This window comes from Morone saxatilis, unplaced genomic scaffold, assembly GCF_004916995.1.
Source record: "Morone saxatilis isolate NCDOM2014 unplaced genomic scaffold, NCSU_SB_2.0 Contig10, whole genome shotgun sequence".
NCBI lineage: Eukaryota > Metazoa > Chordata > Actinopteri > Moronidae > Morone > Morone saxatilis.
Window position 1 is genome coordinate 840,636 of NW_023339652.1, and position 14,717 is coordinate 855,352.

General features: G+C 39.2%; 2 protein-coding genes across 2 annotated transcripts; one reads left to right on the forward strand and one right to left on the reverse strand.

The window, feature by feature from the left end:
- Nucleotides 1-105: 105 nt before the first annotated feature.
- On the forward strand, nt 106-3,213 carry zgc:194209 (uncharacterized protein LOC570908 homolog; the record flags this gene model as incomplete). Its single annotated transcript, XM_035679460.1, is given in 2 exon segments — nt 106-301; nt 1,215-3,213. Coding segments are annotated over 2 exon segments (394 nt in total), but the record flags the coding sequence as incomplete, so codon positions are not given.
- On the reverse strand, nt 2,184-6,966 carry LOC118341239 (N-acetylglucosamine-6-sulfatase-like; the record flags this gene model as incomplete). Its single annotated transcript, XM_035679447.1, is given in 4 exon segments — nt 2,184-5,102; nt 5,827-6,098; nt 6,188-6,298; nt 6,865-6,966. Coding segments are annotated over 4 exon segments (561 nt in total), but the record flags the coding sequence as incomplete, so codon positions are not given.
- Between the last annotated feature and the right edge of the window lie 7,751 nt (nt 6,967-14,717).

Below are 14,717 nucleotides of genomic sequence, written 5' to 3' on the forward strand. Positions count from 1 at the left end.
CACACACTCACATATACACACACTCACACACACACAAACACACACTCACAGACACACACACACACACTCACACATACACACACTCAGTCGACTCTCTCCGCTCAGGTATTGGCTGAAAGGCCCGAAGGTCGGTACTAAGGAAGTCGTAATGGACAACATGATCGGTTACCCTGACAACATCCGCCGTAGTGACCACGGCACGTTCCTGGTCGGCATAACGACGACACGTTTCCGGAAGCTCACGCCTCCTTTCCTGGACCTGATCGCCCCGTATCCGGCCGCCAAACGCTTCCTGGCAAAGGTCAGTGTGATCGAACAGTCGCTGAAATATTAAATATTTCTTCTTTCTGTCAGTTATTATAATAAATATTAATAATAGTTTTAATCCCAGAAGAATTTAATGGTTAAAGCTTCTGTGTAGTTATTGTTATTTGCTTTTGTAATTTGCACTTCAAAGCCACCGTATACATCCACTTAATATGTATAGAAGTAAAATAGTGCCAATAAAATTGTTAATAATAATAAACCTCTTGATGTGGTAAAGAATTAACACAGTAGCTGTTAATAAAATAATAATTAAATAAATTAAAAACTTAGAGAAACTGCTTTGAAAATTGTCAAAATGTGAAATTATTTACTGCAAAAATACAATAAAATATCAACTAATATCAATATTAATGATCAGAATCACAATATGATTTAAGTTTTTAATCTTCTGATGTTTCTCAGATTTTAGCAAAAACTTTATTCTGTTTGATCGTGTCACATAAAAAATATTAAACATTGTCGATCGAACCCACAGATGTGACAGGAAGTTGTTGTTGAGAGGGTCGGATTTTCATTTTGAAACGAGAAAACCAAAGTTGGGACCACAACCTTTTTTTTGTTTTCAAAATAAGAAAAAGGAAAAAAAATAAAAACGACCTGTTTTCTGTTTTTTTGTTTCTCAAAAGTTTTTTTTTTTTCAAAATAAAAAGGAAACATTTTCTATATTTTGTTCCGAAAATAAAAAACAAAAAACAAAAAAATTACACATTTTCAGGTTTTTTGTTGTTTTGTTTTCAAAATAAAAAACAAGAAATGGAAAAAGCCGATACGTCCTATAAGTGTAAGTAAATAAGGAAATATCAGAAACAGAAACCATCGTACGTTTTCCTGCTTTAAAAATGAATCGATTATCAGAATCAGTTGCTGATTAATTTGAATGTTTCCAGGTGATTCCTCTGAGCTGGTACAACCTCCTGCTGCCGCGCTACGCTCTGGTCCTGGAGCTGGGATCGGACGGCGAGATCGTGGGAACGCTGCACGACCCCGAAGGCCGCCTGACGTGGGCCGTCAGCGACGTCTTCCAGCACCGAGGGAGGACCTACCTGGGCAGCACCGAGCTGCCGTTCCTGCCCGTCCTGGAGTGAAGGCGGAGCTGATGGCGGACAACCAGCGCTGAATGTAGGCGGATTCTTTTATTTTTGACACCATCGAGCAGCTACGAGGACATTCGTTGTGATTCAGGATTTTTAAGGTTTTTAGTCGGCGTTCACCTCCAGAGCGCCACGGGGATGTTGGATCGAACCTGGTTTAAAGTCCAGAGGTGAACTTAGAGACTCATAAAGATGTTTTTAGAAGAAAACTTTAATCTAAAACTACTGGCATAAAACTAACAAACGTTTTAGTGCAGTTATGTGTCCCAAACATTTACTTTTTTACATTTACGTCTAGATCGGCCTTCTGCGTTTTTTGTCAGTTTCGTGGCCGCCGTAGTTTAGTCGAGTCCAATGGCACTAAATCCTAAACACTGGTCCTTTAACAACCTTTAAATATGATATTTGTAAAATTGATGCATTAGAGGGCTTTTTAAATACAGGCAGACTAATTAAACTAGTTAAGAGTATTAGGAAAAGGAATTAAAGTCATATTTAGAGAATAAAGTTGTTTTTATTTGAAATTACAACTTCATGTTTTTATTAGTTTATAATCATCTGAACATAAGAATCGATGTTTGTTTGCTTAGATTGAGACGTTTTTATCTACTGAGTCCGCCGTGTTTCTACATTATAACACTTTAGTCGACTTTTTTTTCGTAACATTGAAACTTTTTAGTTGAACAATTTAGATTTTCTTTTCCCGCCCTCAGTGTGGCTCCGATACTCCGTCACAGCGAGATCACATCAATCAGCACAACTCTCTGAGATATTTAGAGAATTTATTTGGACAAAAACACACAAGCCTAAAATACATCATCATCATCATCATCATCATCATCATCATCAAAAACTACTCTGAAAATAAAACGACGGGTTCCAAAAACAAAAAGACATCCTAACAGGTTGGAAAGTGCATCAGTGAACGGAAACGAGGTGATCGGCTTCGAGAGGGAAACTAATCACAGCGTGTTTGTTGACTTTAGAGCTCGGTGTTCTCACGTCGAACAGAGGAAGAACGAGCTGTACGAGCGAACAGAAAACCAACGATTCACAATTAACCAGTTTCTTCGGAAAGACAATAACTCACGAGCAAAATTAAAAAAAGATTTGACAACAGACGTCATGCAGACGTAGCAGAGAGACTTTCTGAATGTCACCTTGTTTAATATTTCAACTCTCTGAATCAGGTCTTCAGTTGGATGTTAATAATAATACTATAATTAATTTAACACTGACTGTAGAAACATAAAGGCAGGGCCACAAAAAGAATTAAAGACATTATGTTTAGTTCCCTTAAAGTATGAAGGAGGTCGCATTGAAACATCAAATATAGATTATTTCTCTATTTCAAACGTTACTGGTCAAATTAAACTTTTATTTGGCCTTTTAAAGTTCTCACATCCAACCCAGAAAACTAAAAACAACTGATATAAAACTTGATTTCTTTTTTTGGCAAGATTTATCTTCCGTCTTTCTGAACTTCCTTCCTCACGTTAGGAACCAGTGGCTCAGTCAAATCCCTCAAACATGAAATAATTATTCAAATACTCGACTCCAACCTACAAATTCATGTTTTCAAATGAACTCGGTATGAAATGTGCAACACGTGACGGATTAAAATCAAAAAGATGACAAAGAATTTACAAAACATAAGAAGAAAAGATGAAAAGTGATAGTGAGATTTGTGAATGAAAAAGGTGCTTTAACGCTCAGTCGAGACACTGAATATACGTATGAATGTATGAATTCTGTTTTCAGTCAAAAGTTGTTTTATTAAACTGTTTTCTGTTGAGTCGCATACGTTGTAAAAGTCATGTGATTCTGTGCGTCTGATTTATTGCGATTCTGTGTCAGTTTCAGTGAATTCATTCAGTCATTTTTCCAGAATACTGCCGACTGTGGGAGAAAATATTGATCACTGGTGTTTAATGAAGGTTTTACTTCCTGTTCGTCTGCTTGTCGCCAACTCCAAAGTTTTATGTTAGAAATGTACAGTGTGGGTCCCCAGCACTAACCTAATGCGAGCATAATCAATATTTCAGCAGCTGATTGGCTGATCTGGACAATGTAGGAGGTTTGGGAGTTAGTGAAGATGTTGAATCCATTCAAAGCACAAAGTAGACGTTTAAACCAGACGTTGTCGCCACATTTCAGCTCCTGGTTGGCAGATTTTGGGATTATTTATGTGCTTAAAACAGAATCACAGCGACAAAGATGGAGGTCAGTGACAAAATGCTTATAAACTTTAAATATTACGTCTGAACATTTGCACCAATGACAGTGATCTTTCTGGGCATTATGCATATAAATAACCTCAAGATTAACCAAAACCAGCCCACCGCGAGCTGAAAAGTGTCCCTTCGTGGTTTAAACAGCCTTTTTGTACGAACCTTTCATGTTACAAAAAAATAACTGCAACTACATTGTCCCATCCTTAGATTCAACACCCTCAATAACCCTAAAACCCTCTGATATCGTCCATATAGCGATTATTAATGCTAACTATTAACAAAATGATACAACATATGCTGGTTAGTATCTGACACCTTACTGTATATTTCTAACATCAAACTTTAAGTTACTTCATGTCGACACTGGGCCTCTACGGGCTGTAGGTGGCGCTGTTTCTCCCAGTTGTCCTCCTACGCTCTGTTTCATAGAGCAGAAGATAAACTGACTGTCAGGTTCTTTGGTGCAGTCGGTCATCATCAGATTATCCAGTGTAGTTGTACGAGTACACAGAGGATCCCTCGGTAATAAAGGACAGCACTCACTCACTACTACTACTGGATTCATTTTTAAAATAATGAATAACTTGAACAATAATGTTATAATCGTAATAATATAATAGGATTCTTTGATTAAGCAGTTTTAGTAAGTTAGTTACTGTAGTTTTAGTTACAGTAACGAGTACAAATAAAAACTACAAATTAAGTGTCACTTAAAATTACTAAAGCTACTTGATCAAGAATGTTTTACTTAAAGTTTTCGATTGATTTTGTAATAATCTGTAGAAGGTAACTGCTGTTTGTAATCTGACTACATTTCCACCTCGATTAAAACAACTGATGTAGAAACTGAAAATTCCAACAAAGTTTAACGATGATTAAACTCCTGATATTCACATTACAGTAGCGTCACATCAGACACATTTGGTCTGGATGGAAATCTGTTACAGCGAAAATTACGTATCCACAATTTTTCCACACTTTTAGTGCAACGAACAGAAACAGACCAAATGCACCAAAAAACCAACTCAGACGAGTAAAAGAAAAAGCTTTGATTATTGATATGCTGATATTCTCCGAGAGAATCGGGGGCGGGGATTGTGAGCGTGCAGACAATCAGTGAATGAAAGGTTGCGAGTGTGAATCCATCCTGAATAATTTGGCTTTCCCTGCACACCTACTGACTGAAGGTGGGTTCTGCACCCAGAGAGGCCTCCCACCCATAACATGACCCCACGTGATCCCTTCTGCATCCATCTACAAAGAGACTGGCTCAGGAGGTCTGAAAACAAGGCAACAACAGCAGGAAAGGCCGAATACAAAATACAATACAGCCCTTCTTCCTCCGTCTCCTCCCTCCATCCGTCCTCCTTCGTCTTATTTCATCTTCTGTCGGAGTCTGCTGATCCGCCAGCTGTGGCTGCTGAACATCTGTCGAGGGTCAAATTTATACCTGGAAACACAGAGAGGAGCTGATGTTGGTGTGTTTGTATACAGTTTGTGGGAATGTGGTTTGAAATGGCAAAAAAGCATCAAAACATCCACAAAAATCTAAATGGAAATAAAAGTTCAGAACTTTAATGACCTTTTAGTCTGTTTAGACAGTTTTACTGAGACTGTGTGCAGATCATCTCCCTCGGGACAGAAGCACTACGTACTTTAAAAGTCAACATCAGTTTAAAGACAGCGAGGGAAACCGCTGTAGTGCCAGAATATATTCACATCTGACCGTTTCAGATTTATTTAGACGACAAACCGAGGCAGTTTTGATGAATTCAAAGTGTTTTTGTGTGAGGGATAATGCTCGACCAGGTGTCCGTTATCAGGATTTAATTAATGATGTGGAGGAAAGAACGTGCAGCTAAATCAGTACTTGAAAACATTCAATTCACTCATTTGTGTTTCAGTTTTTTCTTCATTTTTAGAACCTGAAGATTTCCTTACATGTGCTTACCACAGTTGGACTTTTGTCTGCTACTCACACAGAAAATCTAAAAGCTCAGAGCTCTCACATCTTCCCAAGTGGAAGAGGAAGCTATTTTTCCGATTGTACAGTTTCTCATTAGTATTATTATCAATATCTTCTTGCAGCAGGAAGCTACCAGTTTTAGATGTGTGGAAATCAAACCTGCTACTGTGTGTGTTTTAATCTGGGTACATTTCAGTGCTGAACAGACCTCGGATCGTAAACGCCGGGCGTCCGACACGACTGTCCGGAGCAGGACTGCAGCATCATCAGCCGATGGTTCATCTTCTCCAGCACTTCCTGGTCGATGGTCTTTGCGATGTTGGTCAGCTGGAAGGGGTCCGATGTCACGTTGTACACTTCGACAAACACCTCGTTATCATCGAACTCGCAGTACTGCAGGTTGGCAGAGGGGGCGACGGTGCGCACGCAGGCGTAGGTGTTGTTGTACGAGTCCTCACACACACAGTCTGGGAAACACTCCTGCAGACAGATGGAAGAAAGAGAGGTGTGTGTTTTCCCTGCTGCAGAGACCTTCCTCCTCCCCCTCAGGTGATATTAACGTTTCCTACCGACACTCCTGGTCCCAGCAGAGGGCAGGCGGGGTCCGACACGTTGCTTCCTTCTCCTTCGTACTCCACCAGGATGTCTGTTCTCCAGCTGCTGCTGTTCATCTTCCCCTCCTGGTGAAACACATAAACAAATGGATTGGTTCATAGAAATGACGACCATTTATTGATCCCACACAGTTTACAACTGCTTTAGTTTGAATAACATTAGATTAAAATAAGAGAAGATGAGCCTTTATTGGGCGCCAGAGGGGAAATTCAGCATAAGAACAGAAATAAATACAGATAGACTAAAATATAAAAATATATGTGTAAGTATATAAAATAAAAAGCAAATAAAGTCAAAGTTACAAGAGAAGTATATAATATGAAAAATTATAGTGTAGTTAATATATGAATATAGAAATATGATGCAGTAAATTACTATACTATATCAACATAATAATGTTCAGTATAATATAATATGGGATATAAAATAGTATAACACAATGTGCAGTGAATACAGCAATATAATGTAGAATATAAAATATAGTTAAGTACAGTATGAGCATAATATATAATGAATAGTATATAAATTTTAAATATTATATAAATTAAAAATCTGAAATCTAGCGGTTTCAGTCCTCCATACTTTCTGACCTCATGATGACATTAAGACTGTTTTCAATCAGTGACCTCACCATCACGGGCAGGAAGGACATCCCGTCCATCTGCGTCTTGTTGACGTTGATGCCGGCGATGTCCAACATGGTCGGACCGAGGTCGACGTTCGCCACCAGCATCTGAAGACAACATGGAGTCATTAAAGAGTCCTCAGTGTGTCTCTTTAATGCTTATTATTTGTTCCTGTACCTCGTCCAGGATCCAACTTCTACACTGAGACACTGAGAATAGACTTTAGAAATAAACTAAATCTGCATTTTCATAGATTCAGGAGTTTTTTATGATGAGTAAATTACTTTTTTTAAGGGTTTTAATGTGGAAATTATACTTTTGTTTGCAGAAAAACACATTATTGTTTTATAGTATTTGTACACGTCTTAATGTCTGCAGAGGATCTTTAAATGATGTATGTATTGAAAATGTAAGAGATTCATAATGTTAATTCAATAGTAAGTAAGTAAGTAAAGTTTATTTATTAAGGCCAACATTTTAACAACAAAGTTATTCCAACTGACCCCCAAAGTTGGGGGCTGTTAACAAGAATAAGAATAATAAAAGTCAGCAATTTAAACATCGGGTTCTAAATTATGGGGTCTTGGCGGGGCATTTCAAAAGATATAAATACATTTAAAATTAGGACACTTGCGTGTTTTACCCACTAACCCTTCAATTTACCCAGGGGAAAATTATTTCTGTTAAAAAAAAACATAATAAGATTTTGTTAACAGTGTCTGTGTCTGTGTGTGGTGTGTTGGTGTTTGCGTGTGCGTGTTCTGTGGTTCTTCTCTGTTTGTGTTGTGTTGTGGGTGTGTGGTGTGGTGGGTGTGGTGTGTGTGTGTGTGTGTGTGGTGTGTGTGTTTGTTGTTGTGTGTAACTGGGTGGTTGGGGTTGGTTTATATTTCCGGGTTTCCTCGGACCATTTGAGGGGAGGAATTTTTTCTTGATGTCGGGAAAAAACTCTAAAAAAAAGCTGGGCTTTATTCCCAGAAGGGGAAAAAGAGAAACTGACTTGGAGAAGGAGACGTAAAGGAAAAAACCAAGAGACACACGAGGGGCCAATTCACATTCGCTTTAAACTTTTAATAACATTATTTTCATTTCGATATGGCTTCAAGTCTTAAAAATGTTTCATCCTGGTAAACCCATGTTGGAAGAAACTTTGTAACTATAAGGTGCTTAAAAATAAAATATATAAACTAGTTATTATATATTTATTTTAAACTACACATTGTTGGAAATGTATCAGTTGTTAAAGGGCATTATTTCTCATATGTCTTTTTATTGGTCTTTTAGGCGAATTAACCACTGTCCCGAGTGTTTTACCTCTGGGCTGGTATAAATTCTTATTGATTTCCGATCCAACCTTCAAGACATTTTCATAAATTAGATTTTATTTTAGATTAACTATAAAAAAAGTGTGGTATTCCGAATGTCGTAGTGTGCTATTGATAGTTGATTATTAAAAATATGGTGAGATAGTGTAGGGATAATGGAAGTTTAGTCGTTTTGTCCAAAATCCAGCATCAACACTTCCATGGATATTACTCATGGTTTGTTTACTTAGTTTGTTTAACTTCTTTAGGTTTTCCTTCTGGGTTAAGCCGAGGTTTACTGTACAACACTGGTGAAACTGTGGGTATTTTCCTCAGGGGGCAAAAATTCTGCAAGAAAATCAAGGGTACCTGTGTGTTGTGTGGTGTGTGTCGTATTATAGCCCGTGCAAGAATTTCCTCAACTGTATGGATGGGTAAGCCGTTTTCGGATAAAAGGAAGACGTTAAAGTTATTTGTTCCAGTTTTTTTTCAAAAACCTCTGGGACTCCAAGGGCCTTTCTCTCAACTTTTCTCCACCAGGTCGTCCAACATGACAGGGGCAGGAAGTTTTCCTTCCCCAAAAAAACCTGGCAGCCGGGGAACCCACCTCAAAAACCATCCATAAAAGTTCAACAGTTGACACCACCAACGGGTTTTATCTGCGATGGTCACCAACAAACCTGGGCTGAAAGGTGGGAGGAAAGGCAAAAGCCACGACATTTCCCTGAAAAAGGGTATCCAAGGACAAACTAGAAAAACAGAGGAAGTTTGGTCATTTCGGTTTAAGGCCTGTCTGGATAACCAGTGGTTTTGGTCCCGAAAGAGACGCAAAAGAAAAACAATACAATTTCAAGCTCTTCAGCCAAAATTACTAAACTAATCACACTGAACATAGGTAAGTCATTGGCAGGTTCAAGGGTAATCCCCCAATTTACACCAGAGAAGGATTCTTCCTCCTTAACCCGGAAGCTGGGTGAGTACGGACACGACAAACATTGACCGTTAGCTCGAATCGTTTTGATTTGGACCGCGTAACAACAGGTTTATTACATTTTAATGTGAAAAGAAAAAAAAAAGGAATAAATATTCTTTAAAACGGACAAGGCAAACAACAGTGTTACGACTTGCAAACATCCTCCCAGAATAAAAACTCTAGTATACCATATCATTGACATATTGGATTGTTTTAATGGAAAAAACGTTTAAGGTCTTCCAGGGTCCTGTTGAGGGCCGTTAACATCCCAGGTGGATGTTGAAAGTTGGGGGTCTCTGGAAGGCCTTGGTTGTTAGGAAGCTGTGTCCCTGTTACTCGGGAGGAGGGCCCGCCGTCCCCCACGGAATGGGGCCGCGGGGGGGACACCATTTTCCAGGAAGAACGGGGGCGGTAGGTATTTATTACTGGAAGGAAATAACTCCAAGGAGGAATGTGCCTGGAAGAGAAAAGGAGGATGCCGAGCTGCGTAACTTCTAGTTTAAATTTAAAAAGGTTAAAAGGAAGTTAGCTGGGCTTCCTTCAAAAATAGAGAAAACAAGAGTGGAATATGTCCCAACAGTTGTTTGTTCAGGGTCCCTTTTACTGTAGTCGGGCCTCCCCCATGTTTTTCGAGCTTTTTTCCGTTCATTCTTGACAAAGTGGTAGTTGTATATATTTAGAGGTTCTTCTCCCTGGAAAAACCCACAACAACCAATCCATCAAGATAACTGGTTGTGTCAAACAAGTGGGTTTTCTCCCATTAGAAATATAAATAACCTTCATTTTTTTTCATCTGTAAACCCACTTTACCTTTCTCTAGGATCAGTAAGGATTACATAAATTTTCAAACTTTTTAGGTAACCCTGCAGCTTGGAACTTTAAAAACTTTGAAAACAAACTTTAAAACAAAATGTATCAAGGAATTTTACGAAGTTGTTGTTCAAGATTGGGACATGCAAACATTGGGTCTTTGACGACATGTGATCTGCGATGAAACTTCCCACGGGGGCAAGCTGTTTTGACCGAAGAAAACCAATAAAAGTGCCTTCTGCTTTCGATAAAGCTGTTCAAAGGTCATTTGGGAGACCAGGTTCTCACATCAGTTGTTTGTTCAGCCAGAGAAGAAGATAAAAACTAGCGCGGGCTGGCCGTGTTGACCCTGTGTAATGACTCTGTAAACCCAGTAGAGACGGGACCCGGGTATGAAATTTAAGAAAAATCTTTAAAATTTTTAAGGCCCAATTTGTTTTGTCTGGGCTCCTTCTTTTTGGCAGGGAAGCCTTCGTCCACATGGAAACCTTTCCCACAAGAATACGTTAGTGGAGCAAATCCTTTTCCCTCTTAACGGCTGGGAACAATTACCACTGGAATATGGGCACGGGCATGCAGGGAGGGCTCAGAGATAAAATTAAGGTTATCGAATATTTTTCATTTTCTGATTTTGATTATTTTTATAGAAAAAAAGGGTTCCCCAATTTTCCCCAAAGATACTGGGTTTATTTTTCTTAATAGGGTTTGCAAAAAAAAACTCAGGACAACCTTTAAAAATCCGGTCATTTTGAGGATTCCTAATGTCCCCAAGTTACCACAAACCTAAACCAACCATACAAAATAGCTCTATGTTAAAAGACCTTTAATGGGGAAACAATTTTAACAATTAACATCTGTAAACGTATTCCAGAGTTGGGACCCCATTGATGGCCAGGAACAGGGAGGGGGAGCCTCGGGGAGGTCACTTCTGTGGCCGAAAAGGTTTTAAAAAAAAAAGTTTTTTCAGTCTACCAGTCCAAAAACCAGTTTAAAGCTTCCAAGGGCCTGGGAAGACGTGTCATCCCCACCAGGCCCTTCCGAGTGGTCCGTAACTGGAAAACCAACCACCAACATCCAATTTGTTAATTGAACCACACACACAACACACACGACATAGGGGAAGATGTACTAAAAGCTTCAGTTTTATATTACAATATTAGAGGAAATCTTGATTACAGCAGGTCCAAAAAAAAAATGTTAGACCGAAGGGGATCGCCCCGTATTCAAAAACAAACTGTTCTTTGTAATTTTTTTCAAAAAGGGACCTAATGTTCAGCAGCGTCCGTAATTTCTAAAACCAGGTTATCTTTAAAATTAAAGAGAGGGGGAACAGATATCTATTACTCTACGCTTACGCTAAAGCTAGCAGCTTTCTTTTACAACTTACTTTCCAATGTAATCAACAAGTAGATCCTAAATGGGACCATCAGTACTTAATAAAATCCAGGGCTGTATGGGAAGAAAGGAACTGGAAAAAATAGAGAACTGAGAGCCCAGGGGAATATAATAAAACTCAATTCAAAAGAACTTTATCTATGTTTTTGACTTGAAGGGGCTCAATATTCACCCAAACTTTTCTACCTATTAAGTTGCAATTCAGAAAAATGCAACGTGAGTTTTTATGTATAAAAACAGCGTAGGTAGTGCTTTTTTACCAACTTTCAACGGTTCTTATACCAGTATTCGCAAACAGTTAATAAAGACCTGGAACGCCAGATTTAGACAACTCAGGAAAAATTTGACACTGGATAAGGATAATAAGGGTTAACCAAGTAAGATTAGACGAGTTTATAGAGCATGAATGTGCATTTTGGACATGGTGTCTTTATCAGTCTGGTTGGTAAGTATGCGATGGGTGAAACCGTCGGATATGCGCTGCGTTGGTTCAGGTCAAAGTTTCTACTCCAATTGTCCTAACAATATGGAATAATTGCATGTTTGTGGTATACAAATTCTGCAGGCATCTGGAGCAAGAGAGTCGTTAGTTTTCGAACCCCGTTCCACTAAGAAGGTTTTCCAACCCATATCATTGCTGCCGTATGATCACAAGGGAGCCAATTTACATTTATGGAAAACCTTTCATTGCCGATGGAACTATTAAAAAATAGATACCCAACTCGCAACGAGACACCAAAGTCCATGTCTGAGCACCAAACTATGGGGACTGCAACACCATACCATCAACAATCAAACAACCAACACACAACACAACACCTCTGAGAACAAAACATCCAACCACAACACCAAAAACAACAACACAAACCACCTCACACCATCATACCACACCACCACACACCATATCTATCTCCCATAACCAACAGAAGACATTTCAGACCACGCACATATATTTACTTTGCACACCCACTCAATCATCCTAGGAGACACAGCTCGACAACATGTGCGAAGAACACTCGTGGTAAAATCCTAATAAAAGGCCATACTATTTGTGAAATAAGTTTTTGCTAACCGGATAACAGATACATGGATTTCCTCAGTCCTCCTTCTAAACAGGGCTGGTCGAAGAACTGAAGTACTGCAAGTAGATTGTCAAATAGGCCTCATGTCTGGCAGAGCGCTGGTCAATATAATTATGAAATCAGGTTTAAATATGATATATAAGGGCGTATATCTGTTTTCGAGGTGTTGTTTTTTTAGCCAAGGAGAGCGGAACCAGGGAAAAATCCAGTTCCATTTCCGTTTCCAATGTAATGTGCAAGACTTGATGTAGTAATTGCTGGAAGGATATATATAATTAAACAATATATTTATCTCAACTTATCCTCATTTGTTCTCTCTACACCTAGCCACTTCATTGGTCACCACGTCTGTCAGATATTAAGCTGATGAATTATAAATGTGCCGTTTATGTAGGGAAATAAAAGCTATTTATTCTTCTACATACTTACATTGAATTAACATTATGAATCTCTTACATTTTCATAATTACACATGGGTTAATCATCATTTAAAGGATTCCTCTACCAGATCATTAAGACGTTGTTATCTACTACTTCATACTTATTTTTAAAAAACGTATTTTTCCGAAATGCAATAGTGTTTTTTCTGCAAAACAAACGAAAGTAATGGATCCTGTTTGGGCCTATCATCATACCCTGAGTACAAGAACCCTTAAAAAAATGTTAATTCTCAGCCGTGTGAAAACTCAATCATGAGAGTAAAATCTTCGTTGAAACAGTCTTAGTGAAGCGGAAATGTCAAATTCGACGAGACTCTTAGACTTAGTTTCTAAGTCTATCTCAGTGCTCAGTGTAGAGGTGTGAAAAGTCCGGTCTGGACGGAGGGCTTCCTCCGCGGTTACTTCTAGAAAGCCCACAAGGGGCACTCATTATAAGCCATTTACTGCCACAGAGAGCAGTCATCTGACACCTTCCAACGTGTTTAGTATGAATCTCCATGTTGTCTTCAGGATTAGGACTGTGGGTGGGGGTGGCGAAACGTCGACCTCGGTCCGACCATGTTGACATCGCCGGCATCAACGTCAACAAGACGCAGATGGACGGATGTCCTTCCTGCCCGTTTATGGTGAGGTCACTGATTGAAAACAGTCTTTAATTGTCATCATGAGTTCAGAACAGTATGGAGGACTGAAACCGCTAGATTTCAGATTTTTAATTTATTATTGTAGGTGGAATTATAAATATACTCCGGGTTCCAGGATGCTATTAGCATACTATCTGGGGCGCTATGGGCAGCAAACAGTCATAGGGCTCGTCACCTTCAATCGACTATATCTGAGAGTGCATAAAGGTAGGAGGCTGGAGGGGTGAATAAGTAAATGTAATTGGGTAATTGGAACTAGATCATATCATAATACCTACTCTCTGCTGATATATCATCATGAAAAAAATTGACAGGGTGTATTAAATCTTCTTTACATACTCCAATATTTATCCCTGTAATCCACAGGTAAATAGGTGAAAAACAATCTATTATAACATGAGACATTATTATGTTATATAGTATAGGTAAGCTTTAAGTGCTAATCAATTGATGGCTAATTACTGGGAGCAGATATAGATGGCGGATGGGGAGGTGCAATGATATATTAAATCTGCTAACACTAATAATTTTTCGGGGGGCAGTTAATTGGAATGGGCGGATATATTACTTCTCTTGTAACTTTGACTTTATTGGGGCGCTTTAAGTTATGAGGCGAGGGGCAGGTATAATGATAGGTCACTTAGAACAGGGGGTAGGACTTTTAGTTAAATATTTTGGATTGAGGTCGGAGTGATCGGTCGAGTATATTTATGTACTGGGCTTCTTGATGGGATGCTGAATGTTCCCCTCTGGCGCGGCCCAATAAAAGAGCTCATACTTGACTTGTCTTATGTATTAATCTAATGTTTATTCAAACTAAAGGCAGTTGTAAACCTGTGTGGGATCAATAAATGGTTGTCATTTCTATGAACCAATCCACTTGTTTATGTGTTGTCGGACCGAAGTTAGAGATGGTGGCAAGGAGGATGGGAGAGCAGCAGCAGCTGGAGAACAGTGAACATGAATGCCTGGTGGAGTACGAAGGAGAAGAAGCAACGTGTCGGACCCCGCCTGCCAACTCTTTCTGGAACCAGGAGTGTCGGGTATAGGAGAGCCGTTACGTTATTAGAATGTATCACCTGAGGGGGAGGAGGAAGGTCTCTGCAGAAGCGGGAGAAACACACACCTCTCTTCTTGCGATACTGTCTAGCATGGAGTTTTTGTCGCCGAGCACTGGTGTGTGAGACTCGCTACACAACACCACGCGACTGCG